The sequence below is a fragment of the Azolla caroliniana genome, unplaced genomic scaffold, assembly GCF_043228905.1.
Source record: "Azolla caroliniana isolate FFs.n. ecotype wild unplaced genomic scaffold, voAzoCaro1.0.p SCAF_3, whole genome shotgun sequence".
Lineage (NCBI taxonomy): Eukaryota > Viridiplantae > Streptophyta > Polypodiopsida > Salviniales > Salviniaceae > Azolla > Azolla caroliniana.
In genome coordinates this window covers 6,429,940-6,444,593 of record NW_028230438.1, presented here as the reverse complement: position 1 = coordinate 6,444,593, position 14,654 = coordinate 6,429,940, and the positions used below count along the sequence as shown (strand labels likewise).

General features: G+C 37.2%; 1 protein-coding gene and 1 long non-coding RNA gene across 4 annotated transcripts; both read right to left on the bottom strand.

The window, feature by feature from the left end:
- Window positions 1–196: 196 nt before the first annotated feature.
- On the bottom strand, window positions 197–5,754 carry LOC147866059 (DEAD-box ATP-dependent RNA helicase 37-like). 3 transcript variants are annotated; one of them, XM_087316423.1, is made up of 7 exons: window positions 5,628–5,754; window positions 3,560–4,493; window positions 3,358–3,441; window positions 2,795–3,037; window positions 1,402–1,578; window positions 1,194–1,307; window positions 197–999 (listed from the first exon to the last, which is right to left on the bottom strand). In XM_087316423.1, exons 2-7 carry the CDS (start codon window positions 4,382–4,384, stop codon window positions 520–522), a joined length of 1,923 nt encoding a protein of 640 aa, XP_087172549.1. In that variant the 5' UTR covers window positions 4,385–4,493; window positions 5,628–5,754; the 3' UTR covers window positions 197–519. The 3 variants fall into 3 exon arrangements, with proteins under 3 accessions (XP_087172549.1, XP_087172550.1, XP_087172551.1); XM_087316424.1 differs by having other exon boundaries at window positions 5,525–5,638; XM_087316425.1 differs by lacking the exon at window positions 5,628–5,754 and adding an exon at window positions 4,549–5,342.
- Window positions 5,755–11,398: 5,644 nt separating this feature from the next.
- On the bottom strand, window positions 11,399–13,253 carry LOC147866058 (uncharacterized). Its single transcript, XR_015529556.1, has 3 exons — window positions 13,132–13,253; window positions 12,148–12,876; window positions 11,399–12,049 (listed from the first exon to the last, which is right to left on the bottom strand). It is a non-coding gene; the product is annotated as an uncharacterized LOC147866058 (long non-coding RNA).
- Between the last annotated feature and the right edge of the window lie 1,401 nt (window positions 13,254–14,654).

Here is a 14,654-nt window from a genome sequence, read left to right as displayed (position 1 = left end):
ATTTCTTTCCGCACCATTACGACGTGAGACTGGCATTTCACAGGCACTAGAGACAAACAGAGTAAACTCAGTATCGCAGTGCTTTTAGTGTGTTCTTTCATAAACCATGCAACTAAATTACATAATTTATTTCTGAGATGAAGCGAAACATCACTTTTGTACAATGTGTTAAGAAATCTCGAAGGAAAAAAAGGGGAAAAAGAAACAATATATACATTAAAAAAAATAAGCTCATAACATAAGCTTCCTATCAAAGTTAAATAAGAGTATGAAACTAATCTTTTTTCCATCGTTCCGCCACAACTATAACTCAACCTTTTTCTTTGTTTTCAAAATACAAATTTACCAAAAATTATGGTGGTGGATGCTCGCTCACTCGCTCTTGTTGAACAACTAACATGTGATGAAAGAAAATGAACAAACTACTCTAGCACGGATCAATAATCCCCAAAAAAAAGAAAAAGAAGGGCCCAGATTGTTTTATAAAGAAGAATTTCTACCTGTTAGAAGAGTTCTCAATCAATCCCATGCACTATTGGCACCACCATGACTACTATTATAGCCCATTGATGCACCGTAGTTACCACCACCATATCCACCTCCACCTCCACCTCTGCTGCCTTCCCTGCGATAATCACGACCGCCAAATTTGGCACCACCTCCAGACTTGCGACTTCGACCCCCGCCACCACCAAAACTAGCCCTCGCAGCATATGAGGCCAACCATTCGGGAACCGTTTGGTTGGCCTCTTGCATCAACTCAGTTAATGGCCTCGCTAGTGACATGTTATTTTCATTGAAAAATGCCGTTGCTAAGCCAGACTTTCCAGCACGCCCTGTCCGACCAATCCGATGCACATAATCATCGATGTCATTTGGAAGATCGAAATTGATAACATGTGCCACATGTGGAATATCGAGGCCCCGGGCAGCAACATCAGTAGCAACTAGCACTGGTGTTACCCCAGTTCGGAAGGATCGTAATGCTTGTTCACGCTCCTAGGAGTACAAAAAATATTATGGTTTAAATTATATACAATGCAAGGCCTGTTATATACAATGCATTTTGCTAAATTTCGTGAATCCTCAGAGGTAATATTCAACTCAGTAGTAGTAAATACTTGTTTTGACCAATAGTTCTAGAAATGGGTGTTACGTATGGCCGTGAAAAAGTCTCTGCTTGCATAAAATACCTGTTGTGTACGATCACCATGAATCGACGTGGCAGGGAAACCCATTCGACACAGCCAATCCTCTAAAGAATCTGCCCCTCTTTTGGTTCCGACAAAGACAAGAGTTAAAGGTAACTGCTAACAAATCAAAAGGAGAAAAAGAGCCTGTCAATAACAATAATAATTTATGGTTTGCATTTATCATCATAGAAAATGATGAATGACATGCCTTCCCTTGAACCCCTTGAATGCCATTGGCATGTTGTGCATGAATAAGGTCCATCAGCATGCTTCGCTTCTCATTATCAGGAACATACTCAACCTTCTGTGCAATAAGATCAGTACTAGATCCCACTCTTCCAACCGCCAAAAAAATATAGTTTGACAGGAAATCTGCCGCAAGCCTCTGCCAAACCAGGCTAAACCTTATTAGCTTAGAGTATTCTAGTCGTTCCTTTTCCAAAACTTACACCTTCAGTTAAGAACACAAAGTCCAAAACTCAAATGAAATGAAATAACAAAATTGAAAAGGATGAAATCATTACAACTTTGGTTAGAAGTGCAATCTTTTAAAATTCTGATAAGAAAATATAGGCATGGAAGAGCACGCATGCATATGCACTCCCATAATATTTCAATTGTACATAATGCATTCAAATATACGAGCGTACTTTCTGAAGCACACACCCTGATGGATAAATGCTATTATGTACTTTTTCACATGTGAAACATCCATCCACACATATTATAAGAATGTAGTGCCATGGAAGAGCACACATGCATATGCACTCACATAAAATTTCATGTGTACATAATGCATTCAAATATACAAGCATATTTTCAGCAGCACACATCCTGATGAACAAATGCTATACCTACTACTTTTCACATGTGAAACATCCATCCACACATACAGAGCCATACTTCAATGACAGAGCAGTGGACTTTTTTTACCTAATTTTTTGCACTCAGAACGGTGAACTTGTAGATTCATCTTACAAAGATAAAATTAATTATTTCGAGAGAAATTGAAATAAAAACAACATATACACACAACCAACCTGATTAATAATTACACAATGAGAAATTAGACACTTGATTAGATTCGAAAACTAAGTGAAATGCATGCATATAGACAAGCACACAGAAAGGTTTCAAACAGCATAAAATCGAACTATGTTAACGATAAAGGCATATGTATCTCGAAATGTTCCTTCAGCCTACCTTCACGAGCCTGGACAATCCTCACTGAAACTTTGGTCATGAAATGCTAATACTATCAGATTAAGTTACAAACAGACAAGATATGGTTTTCATAAATTCCTTCACAAATATTAATACAAACACAACACAATAAGATTTCATGTTGATATTGTTGCACAAGATAGACAAACTGCTCTGGCTTAGATTCCAAGTGGGATAATTCATTACTGTTTGTAAATACCTGAGATTGTACACAATGAATTGCACCCACAAATAAATCTAACCACGTACGAAATGATAGCATTCCTATCCTTGAAATAAAAGATAAGAATTCCTATAATGACTTATTTAATCACGTCCTAAAGATCAGCACATAACAGAATTCCTATTCCCATTACTTAAGAGTTGGGGGAAAGAACCTGTATTTCCCTTGGGAAAGTGGCACTAAACAACAGAGTCTGCCTTTCCCCTGCCCGAGGCATGTCCATTTGTTCCACAATGCTGCGTATTTGTGGCTCAAATCCCATATCAAGCATCCTGTCAGCTTCATCCAAGGCCAAGTACCTCACATGAGATAGAGATACTCTAGCCCTCTCTAAAAGGTCTGATAAGCGCCCAGGTGTTGCAACAAGGATGTCAACCCCCCTCTCCATTTCTCGTAGCTGGAGGCAAAAGAACATTGCAAAAGTTGTTGTGAACTTTATCTTCATTAAGAAACTTGACACACCATGCTATATGTAAATGAACATAAGATGGAAGATGAAAGAATCAGCCCAAAAAGAAAATGTCTTTAATGCCCTAGAAAATTTCTTACGAATTTAGGCAAAACTTCCTGCTGAATTAGTTTTACAGAGTAAAGATGCCAAAAGGACAACACAAGCTGTGCGATGAAGGGGAAAAAAAAATTGCATTACAATGTAACACACCTCTACCAATTCTTTGGATAACTTCCTTTGAGAATAATTAAGGCATGTATCTCTACCTGCAGATTGATTGGAGCACCACCATATGCCACTACCACCCTTAAGCCAGATCGGTAAGCAAACTTTTTTGCTTCATCATGAATCTAGATCCAACCAAACCAATTTCAAAATAGACTCAGTTAAAAAACAAACAAACAGAATCCAAACAGAATCCAAAAGGAAAGAAAGCAACCAAGAAGCAAATTAAACCAAAACCTAAACCTGCATTGACAACTCTCGTGTTGGAGCAAGGATCAGTGCAAGTGGAAAAGCAGTGCGACTTCCTCGGGGTAGCCTCGAGCTTGGGGGAGGACAAGCCAAAATGCCTGCAATGATTGGAAAACAAAATGCAGCTGTCTTTCCTGACCCAGTTTGAGCACAAGCCATCAAGTCTCTTCCTGCTAGTGAGATAGGAATAGCATGTCTTTGCACTGGAGTCGGTTTCACATATTTGCACCTCCGAATGTTCTCACTCAATACTGGACCCAGATCAATTTCGGCAAAAGTATTCACAGGCGGAGGAACATTCTCTCCGCTAGTCTCAACGGGTATATCTTCATACGCATCAAAGTTGATACCCGTATTCTCTTGCTGAAAGAGGCTCTCATCTGCAACTTCATCATTAGCAAAAGGATTCTCCTCCCTGTATCGACCACCTCCTTCATAGCCTGACCTTCTCGGCCAACCGTCGGTACCGATACTGTTCGCAGAAACATTACTGCCACTACTAAAACCACTAGCTGAAGTTCTGCCCCCTTGGTAATTTCTATTACCACTCCATGCTCCTCCTCTTACTGGAGGAGCAGCAGAAGGAGGAGGAGCACTTATCGGCTCAGGATGGGGTTTGGAATCAGTACTAGTTTGATGGGTCCTTCTCAGATGAGGAGGTATATATGTAGATCGAGACGGGCCTGCTGGACGAGATGATGCTGAGTCTCCACTAGTGACAGTGCTATAGTTAGTGATGTTATTGTTAGCAGTAGAAGTGTTGCTAGTGCTGGCAGCTAATTGATCAGCTGCCGAATTATCTGCCCACGATGATTGCATACTTTGATAAATATCTCTCCTGATGTTGTGTGTGAGCTTGTATGATTGATCTCAATGAAGAGTCAGAAAGATAATATGTTGTCTCTCTAGAGCTTCATGTAGATTGCACCTGTGAATTAGCCATGAATGTTTTATAGAATACAGAGAATCAGATAGGATATTACCTCAGATCCAGGAAAGTAAATTGAACAAAATGCTTAGTCAAAGCCCTAATTTTGGAATAGGAATAGATAGTCACAAGGGAACCCAAGAGAATGAATTGATTACAAAGCCAGAATCAGAAGAGATCCAATGTCAACAACCATAAAACTCAACCGAAGGCACAAAAACAGAAAATCAGAAGCACACACAATAGGGTGGATCGACTAAAAATCTTTCCAACAGAAGACTGAAAGACAGAATAGATGGGAACCCAGGAGCTGTAAATCAAATCGACCACAAAACTTAATAGAAACCCTGAATATCACCATGATAGAGACCCAGAAGGGAACCCTAAAGACTGACTCCATCAAAAAGCTCAATAAAAACCCTAATTTTCCACAGATAACAAAACAGATTAAAATATGGAAGCCAAGAGCGTGAAAGAGCCAAAAAATTTGCCGCAAACCTTGAACATGGACCAATCACATACTGACAGAGAATCAGGATGAGCCATAAAAGCTTGACAAAACCCTAATTTCTGACAAAAGATAGAAATATACTGAATCAGAAGGGCTAATACCTTCCGACAACAAAGCTAAATACATCTAAAGATTTAAAACAAGCTCGAGGTTTGAAAAAACAGGAAATCAGAAGGGAAGTTTCTTAATACTGGCAGAAAATGAATCGACCAAATAACTTGACGAAAGCCCTGATTTTCAAAAAAATACAGATTCCCTTGAAGTCATGAGTTAGGCCTTCTAAAAATCTTAGCAAGACCCTAATTTTCAATAGCAAACAGAGAAATTCAGGAAGAGAAGGGGGGAAAAGAAATTGGACCCTAAAACTGAATCGACCAAGAAAAGCAACTAGGGACTTGAATTCTTGACAGAAGACAGAAGACCAGGGAATCACATAGACAGACAGAAAAGAAAAAGAAGCTTACGAAGAAAACCTAATTTCTGCCAAAGAAGCTGAGAAATGAGAAGGAGAAAAAAATACCTTGAAACCAGGAGATTGAAATCGACCGACCGACGAAGCTTAAACCTTAAACCCTAATTTTTGGACAGAAGACAGGAGGAGAACACACAGAGGAAATTTTTACCTAGGAACCCAAGAAAATGTATGTATGTCGCTTGCTCTACTCTTCCTTCCTTTTCCTTTTCCTTTTCCTTTTCCTTTTCCTTTCTCTCTTTTCTTCTTCTTCTTCTTCTTCTTCTTCTTCTTCTTCTCCTTCTCCTTCTGCTTTGCAAATAAAGGAAGAAATCAGTGGATGTTCCTCTTCCGTGGAACTTTGAGGCTATAAGTATTTTGGTCTTATTCCATGTATATGTATGTATGTATGATTGTATAATTTGTATGTATGTATGTATGTATGATTGTATAATTTGTATGTATGTATGTATGTATGTATGTATGTATGTATGTATGTATGTATGATTGTATTTATGTGTGTATGTATGTATGTCTATGTATGATTGTATGATTGTATGATAGTATGTATGTGTGTATGTATGTTTGTGTGTATGTGTATGTATGTATGTATGTATGTATGTGTGTGTGTGTGTGTGTGTGTGTGTGAACTCTGTGTTTGTCTCTGTATATGAGTAATAGTAGTAAGTAGAGTACTACTCATTTATATGTAGTACATGCATGCTTGTGTGATTGTTTGTATGACTAGTCATTGCAGTATAAAGGAGTGTATGTATGTATGTTTGTCTAGTTCTATGAATGTATTTGTCTATATGTATGTTTGTATTGTATGTATGTATGTATGTATGTATGTATGTATGTATGTATGTATGTATGTATGTATGTATGTACGTTTGTATGTATGTATGTTTGTATGTACGTATGTATGTATGTACATACGTACGTTTGTATGTATGTTTGTATGTAAGTATGTATGCATGTATGTATCCATGCATGTGTTGTATGCACATGCGTATGTATGTATGTATTTGTAAGCCTCTCTAAAGCCGAAAGACATTAATATAATTGGATTGCAAGGATGGCAGAGTCAACTGTAATAGTCTTGTCAAGACAAAAGTATATGATTCTTGATTTGCTAAAGTTTTCGTCGATGAAGGATGACAACAAGTCCTGTGGAGCAGGGTAGGATGGGTTGCTCGTTTGATTTATGATTAATCTTTTTTTTTTACTGGAAAGTATGTAGCAAGCAAGATCAACTACAAATATAACACTCTCACTAACTTGTGTTGGAATCTAATATGATTATGTATGATGGAAATAGATCGTACGATTAAAAAAGGATATACATATTTTTGTTATTATGGTAGAGCTATAGTGGAAACTAAGATGTCCAACAATCTTGGATAAATGTTAGTCCCATTCATCACTTCATTTCAATATTTTTGTTTTTGGCCGATGTTGCTTTCACACAATCAACTAAGATGAAAGGTTGTCATAAGAAAAAACAAGCAAGCATGGATTGATGATCATTTCCATACACATAACAAGACTGCTTCTTGCCATAAACCAAAAATCTTAAGTGAAAATACATACGTTCGGTAATTGCCACAATGAAGCCTTAATTGTTGTCCTTCCACGTGTTAAACCCATGTTCTAAACATTAAACAATAGATATCCATGGTTGTGAGTCAGAACACACATCTTGCAATAATGAAAATCTACTAGCCATCATATGCATAGATAAGTCCAATATTCTAGCTCCCCCCAAGTGCTTAGGGGTTGCTCGATAATTCCACACAACCCATGTGATTCCCATCTTGTCCCTCTTTCTCCACAACAAATATTGAAGAGGTTGCAAAATAGAATGCAAAGCCTTCTTTGTCCATGGAAAACAATGACAAGTAATATAATTCCATGGGTTCCATAATACATTGAACAACCTTCGAGCATACATGAAATGGCCAAGATTGTGACTTCCAATACATGAACTTATTCCTAAACTTACTAGACATCCATTCATCAATTGACCATTTGCAGCAATCATTCCCAATGGATACCCCAAGTGTCGAAAAATAAATTATTTCCTAACCATTCCAAATCCCTTTCAGAACATGATATGAGACTAGACCTCCTCCAATTAATATGTAATCCGGAAGCCAATGCAAATTCGTTCCACACAAGCATTCCTTTCTCAAGATTCTCTCATGAGGCAGGTAGAAACATGAAAGAATCATTTGTCAAAACCTGTGCTACTAGTTGCCGTCCAGATGGAAGGTGTAGACCCACAATGTCACCATTCCCTGCAAGCCTTGATAACGTCACTAACAAGGGATGAGTAGCAATAGCAAACAACAATGGCCTAAATGAACATCCTTGACGAATAGATATTGTGAGGGCAATATCTAATGTAATTCCCCCATTAAGCATCGCTCGAGACACTATATCTTGTCCTAATAAAAATACACGACGTCACATATGTGGTCCAAAGCCCATTGTATGCATTAACCCATAAACAAATGACCAATTAACACAATCATAAGCTTTCTCCAAATCTAATTGCACCATAAAAAATCCTCGATGAGTCACATGCATAATCCATGGCCATTTGAACATTCAACGCATTATGCCATATATTCCTACTTGCAATAAAACCATATTGGGCGGGATATATTTGGCAAATACTTTTGTAATCTACCCACACACTTTTAGATGCCTTATTTATCTGAAGCTACCCATGACTTGCTCCAACATGAATTGGATGCATATGTAGACAATGGTTTATGGCATGCACCCAATTGGGACAATGTTGTGATGCCAATTGTTTGAGCATAAACTATTTCATGGTACAACCATCCCAACCAATGACCCACCATCCAGTAGATAACATGACATGGCCTTGAAGATAGTTGAATCCTCTACTCTCTCGTGTAAAATCTATTGTAGCGATACAACAAATGACCTTAGTTGACATGAGCCATTTTCAAAAACATTTCATACGAACATTGGTTATGACTCAGTTTCCCAACACTTAAGCCTTTGTGTGGTGACATCTAATGGTGGGATCACTTACATGAGATATTAACATCCTTACTAGGTGGACATGTCTTGAAGCCCAAGTAATACCTATGAGAACCCTTTCTAAACTATGTATGTATTATAGGGCAAGATTGGTGAGATGCAAGTAGACGTATGATTGGTTTAAGTCCCCAACTAATGTACTTCACCTTGCAAATAAATGTATGATTGATAATCTCCACATACAAGTCCTATTATAGAGTACTTTACACTCACCATACTTGATCCAAACCTCGGAACTCTCAATTTAAATGTTCCTACCTCAACTACTCTTGTAGAAGAAATCATGACCCTTGAAATGGAGGTTCCACCAATTACCCCTACAAGTCTTAGTCTATCAACCTAAAAAATTATGTTAGGTGGCCACAATCCAAGTGTGGTGAATACATGAAGTGTCATCACTGAAGATACATAAAAGGAACCTGAACCACGTTGCTAGTAAATAGGAAACAACTGCCTAATAATGACATCAAGGCAACACACTATTTCGACTCCCTAAACTTACACAAAGTCACCCAAAGTAAAAAATTGTTAGCGTTAATCTTACAACCATAAGCACAACGCCCTATTGATACTATTTAAGTCGAGGGAAACAAGTGTACAATTTAAGGGAAGTCATACACCATATCATCTTACAAATCTATGAAAGCTAGTGGCGGTTTGATGAAAGCACACAAATCCTATTCCCTATTTCATCAAGGGTGGCCATGCAAAGCCATTCAAATCATAACGCAGTTACCAAATATTGTCAAAACAAGTCTCCAAGATACACCCCATGTTGAGAAATCCATAAGACAACACCTATCTACATCGCTAGACATCTATAGAACTTGAACTCATAAACCCTAGGCACTTTTATAACTAGGCCATTCAAAGATGCATGCAAATGTCTTCAAAATGCTTGTCTTCAAGACTTATCTCCTTAGCTAGACCTCTTGAACTCATAGATCCTAGGCTCTTGGAAAACTAGGCCATTAACATTCTAAGTGTCATGTAAATGCCCCTACACCAATCATACATGATGTTGTACAGACAAAGATGTTCCTTTTTATTGGCTATTTTAACATAGGCAAATATAGTTGAGCTCTATATCCTTGTTCGTCATCCACACCATTTCTCCCACTATGACTTCGTTCACAATCTCTTTAATATGAGAATCAAGATTTCCTAGACTTAACAACTCACATTTCAAAGAAGCAAGATGGAGCATTAGGATGGAAGAACCTAAAAGTGCAAGCATCTGAGAATGAGAATGAACTTTATAGCCAATCAATCACATTGAATGTAAACCATTGATCCATTTTCTTTGCCTACCATTGAGCACTAATTGTCATTGCATCATTCACTCCTGTCAAATTTGAATATATAAAAAACATTAGAGGAAAATCCTTCCATTAGTGACAAGATGTAAGAACCCATTCTTACACTTTGATTAATACGCTAGCATCTAACAAATAAAATATTACTTCACAAGCATATTAAAGAGAAGGAAATGAGAAAAACATTGAAGCACGATGCATAAGTACATACAGATTATTAACATTATTACAACAATTGAGCACAAACACCACATTGGGTATATCATATAATCATCTATTCTCTGATCACAAATTAACATTACTTTTATGCTGCGACAATAACAAAAAATAAGGGTTATCGGCCCTGATAAAAAAAACTTATGCGCAAATTCATTATCCTTTTCCATAATAGAGGTTCTAAGAATGTTTAATAGATTCCAAAGTTCTGTAAAATTGTAAAGACCAAGCACCTATGAGCTCAAAATAGATTCTAATCCATGGCCAACATGCTACTTTGACAACAAGACCAAAAATAGGTCCAATAAGCAGACATTAGAGTTATCATTATCCAAGAAACCTTGATCACGATAAACACCATACAATGGCTTCATGCAAAGATAAGTTATGAGTTCACATGCTAGGATTATAACATACAAAAAAAGGAGGTGAGAAATCAAATGAATTATCAGCAAGCATCACAATAAACCCAAATTAATTGACTTGACAAAAGTGTCTTAGTTCTTGCTTTTCTTTGCGGCTAAAAAATGCATAAACTAATTCACAACTTCTAGCTCAGAGAGAAGTGGTCTAAAATGCTGCCATTTTTTTAGCTTTCCAACGACAAAAAGGATATGGTAAATACCCCTAACTAAAAAGATGCAATATGCAAGCTCTAACCAAACCCTTCTCTCAATCTTATTTAGTGATTGCAAACCTTTCATTATATCTTTCTTCTGCCATGTTGATTGATGAGTGATGTTAGAAGGAGCGAAACACTGATTCGTCTTTCAAAAGTGAAGTGAACAATAAACAAGAATCCATCCAAGAAAGCTGCGAAAGGAGTGAAAACCCCAAGTAAGATTATGCCGCACACAAGTGAAATGTTTCATTCAATCCACCATAAATATGATGCTAACATCCCCAACTCTTACGTTTATCAAACCTGGTGCATTCACCTCGTCCAACTCTTTGCCTCCTTGAACATTAGCCTCCTTCGAGCCTTTGCTTGATGGAATGTTCACCTCGTTCAAACCTTGGCCTCCTGTGAGCATTCGCCTCCTTCGTCCAAGTCTTTGCACCCTTGAGCGTTCACCTTGTCCAAGCCTTCACCTTATGGAACATTTACCTTCTATGAGCTCTTGAATTTAGTGAATCTTAGACCATAGATAAAAATATATAAAAATTGCCAGAACTAACCAACATTTAAAACTAGGTTGTTTATAAGCTCCCAAAGAAAAATGCCATTAAAATACTCAACAATAAGTTGTACATGAATATAGAAGATATTGAAGAGATCATAAATCTTTACACAACCACACCAATTCATATCAGCCTCCATGTGCCTTTGCAACAATAGTTTTTATATGCAAATTTACTTTTTGACTGTATAACCTATTCACTATGGCCTTTTGAGCATTATTTGAATGGTTTAAATCTACAATATATTGGTGCTAGGCAGTTATAATATTACTAAGACAATATAACAATGATATTCGCATAATCTCATTGCATCCTCTGATATAAGAGGATGAAATTTGTATATGCAGATGTGTGAAATGGAAGTAGAATTAAAAACATATATCGGTAAGGTAGTCAGAAATAGATGTCTAATCACCCAACAAAGCATTTTGGAGGACCTATAGGTGACCATATCTATCAGATAACACAATGAAAACATGCAGAACAAGATCAACCAGCTATTGAGTTGAATTCTCTCTTGAGTCTTCTTCCATTTACGAAGCCAATCAAATAAGGGATATCTAATTATCCAAACCATTGCCTTGAATCATGCCATTCCTTTATTTTCCCTATTAAATCATTCTCTTCCATTACCAAATATAGTTAAGGAAAACATATATCAGCACAACTTACCAAAAAGAGCATGATAGAAGTGAATAATCTTTCTTGAAGAAGTCCTCCGTGTCCATCAAAGTTTTCCACAGTGAGTTTTAACACGATATTGTAATAATCATAAATTGCTCCAGAGTACAATGTAGTAAAACTGCCAAAACAAGAAACATTGCATGAACACATATTAGGACCTATAAGAAAACATTATTTGGTTGCAAGGTTCAGATTTGACATAAAGTGAAACATTACATTGCAATCCATATGGCTCCAAGAAGGGGGATGCAGCCTCATCTAATTACATAAAAGGAGTCTGATGACTCATCTTCACCAATAAAATCTATCTAGCAATTCATCCTCACATAATATTACATCTTTTCTTCAGCCCATGTCAAAATCTAGGTTCTTTTCACTCAAAGTACCATCCTTCAATGGTTGTGTTTGAAATCCAGATTAGTGAATAAAAGCACTGTATCTCTTTTAGTAAAAAAAAAGTATTCATTTACGATAGGATCATCACTCAATCTAAATTTTTTGACATAGTTCAGAGATTGAGATTTGTATAACGAACCTTTTTCTCATTGATCCATCACTCAAGCTACCATCTAAAATGTAGTTTGAGGTCCATAATAGTTAAAAAAAACGATGTTTGATGGGTTCATCACTCAATTTAGCACCTTAGACGTCATTATCAGTAGAAACAACCCATATCTAATCCATCCATCATTCGATCAAGCATCCTAGATGTCATTATAAGTAGAAAGAACTCATATCTTCTGGACTTGTCACTGAACTTATCATCTCGGATGTAGGTCCTTTGTAGAAAGAAACCAGTATCTGTACACCCACGACTGAATAATCACCTTGGATATAAACAAAGAGCTCCATATCTGATCCATCCATCGCTCGATTTAGCATCTAATATGTAAGTTATGAATAAAAAGATGCATTGTTTGATGTACTCGTTGCTGAAAGTTCATCCTGGATGTAAAAAGAAACCATATACAATTCATTCATCACTCAATCTAGCATTTTAGATGTAATTATGAGTAGAAAAGGCCCATACATCATGCACAAATCACTCAAATTAGACAGACTTAGAAGTAACTAATTAGTAAAAAGAAGCCACATGTGATGCCATCCATCGTTGAATCTTATAACATTTAAATGTTAGTTAGGAGAGCAGAGACAATAAAGCAAAGAAGAAACACAGAAATGAAGTTTTGAAATCTGTACCTTCTCCAATGATGTGGCAGGATCAAGGAAGCTTAGACATAGAGTTGCCATGGGCTTCAGCTTGCTGGTTTAGCTTTGTGGGTGATTCCTAGGTCCTTCATTTTCCCTCTCTTCTTTCTCTTTTCTTTCTCATTGATGCTGCTTCTCTGTACTCAGATGAATCATGCATGATTCATGAGATCCATATCCACAGGTGGTGGGGGCCAAGGATTTGCAGATCCTTGCACCAGGATTCAAATCTCAACATGTCCACAATTGCTTCACTTCTCATTATACATAATGCACAACTTCCTCTCTACCTTGGGACAGATGTCGGTACACACCGGAACCAAACCGAAGAATGCATTGGCCTTGTTAGAGTTCTCGCTCCTCGAACAAACAGATCCTTGGTGAATCAAATCATCACTCTCTCTGTCGTGGAGGATTGATAGGATCGGATCGGATCGGATCGGATTGGATCATATCGGATCGGCATCCATTAGTTTCTGTCGTTCTGGTCCGATCCATTAGTTTTGTCACCCGAACTAATGTAACTGCTATCGATCGGAGCCTTCGTTCTATCCGCGACAATATAATGTCCTCTCTAAACGTTCGGATATGCCGCTCAATATGTTTATTTAAATGTTTGCACTCTACCTTTGATTGATCGTTGGTTTCATAGCAATTTTGCTTGGTGTCTGTCATTCCTATGCATGCTAGCATTAATACCTAGAATAATAATAAAAATTCCCCCCTACAACATGGTTCACGAATAAAAACTCGCTTGCACAAAGTAGCGTGATCTCAATTCAAGGCAATGTTGAGTAATGGACCAATACATGGTCAGCCAGGGCCTTGGCCCATCAAATAACCTACACATATGTCAATATAGTTGCAATCATCCCCAAGCCATAAACTCGTGTTATGGTAGTAAATGCATATATTTCCATTGAAGTGGAATTTTCCTCAATACAATCGAAGACAAAAAGGTTGTGGATTCCATTTGCACTATCTAGACCAATGTTACATTTATGCTCTTTAAACATGCGTGGGAAACAATCATACAATATAAAGGTAGATCTATTTCTTGATCAATCCTTGATTATAAGGAATTCCGTGCTCCTTTTTTTTGTTGTCCAACAATAAAACACTGATTTCCTTTCAATAAGATAATTTATAGAAGAGCAAGTTTACAGAAAATACATGGCAGCGAAGCTGAGTAATACCTCCCATCAACATTGCACTATTGCTTTAAATACTTTTAGTAGATTTTAAGGCTTGTTGACCCTTAATTTTGCGTGCATTCTACTATTAGCGTTGCCTTTTTAAGGGGTCACATTTTCCACAATAGAAAGAAGAAAAAAGTACCAGGATACCCCTGGAAGTTTGTCTATTTACCAGAATGCCCCTGGAAGTTCCAAACTTACCAAACTACCCCTATGTCCAAAAATTTACACTTTATAAAGTATTTATACACTCAAATCTACAAGCCATATTGACCAAAGATGGAAGAAATGGACCCAAAATAACGCTATTTACCAAAT

Excerpts from the sequence above, each read along its gene's own strand:
- LOC147866059 (XM_087316423.1), bottom strand. The coding sequence starts at position 4,384 with ATGCAATCATCGTGGGCAGATAATTCGGCAGCTGATCAATTAGCTGCC. Across the intron at positions 3,038-3,357 it reads GTGCTCCAATCAATCTGCAG|CTACGAGAAATGGAGAGGGG; the intron begins GTAGAGATACAT and ends TTTTGCCTCCAG. Across the intron at positions 1,579-2,794 it reads CTTTCCCAAGGGAAATACAG|AGGCTTGCGGCAGATTTCCT; the intron begins GTTCTTTCCCCC and ends CTGGTTTGGCAG.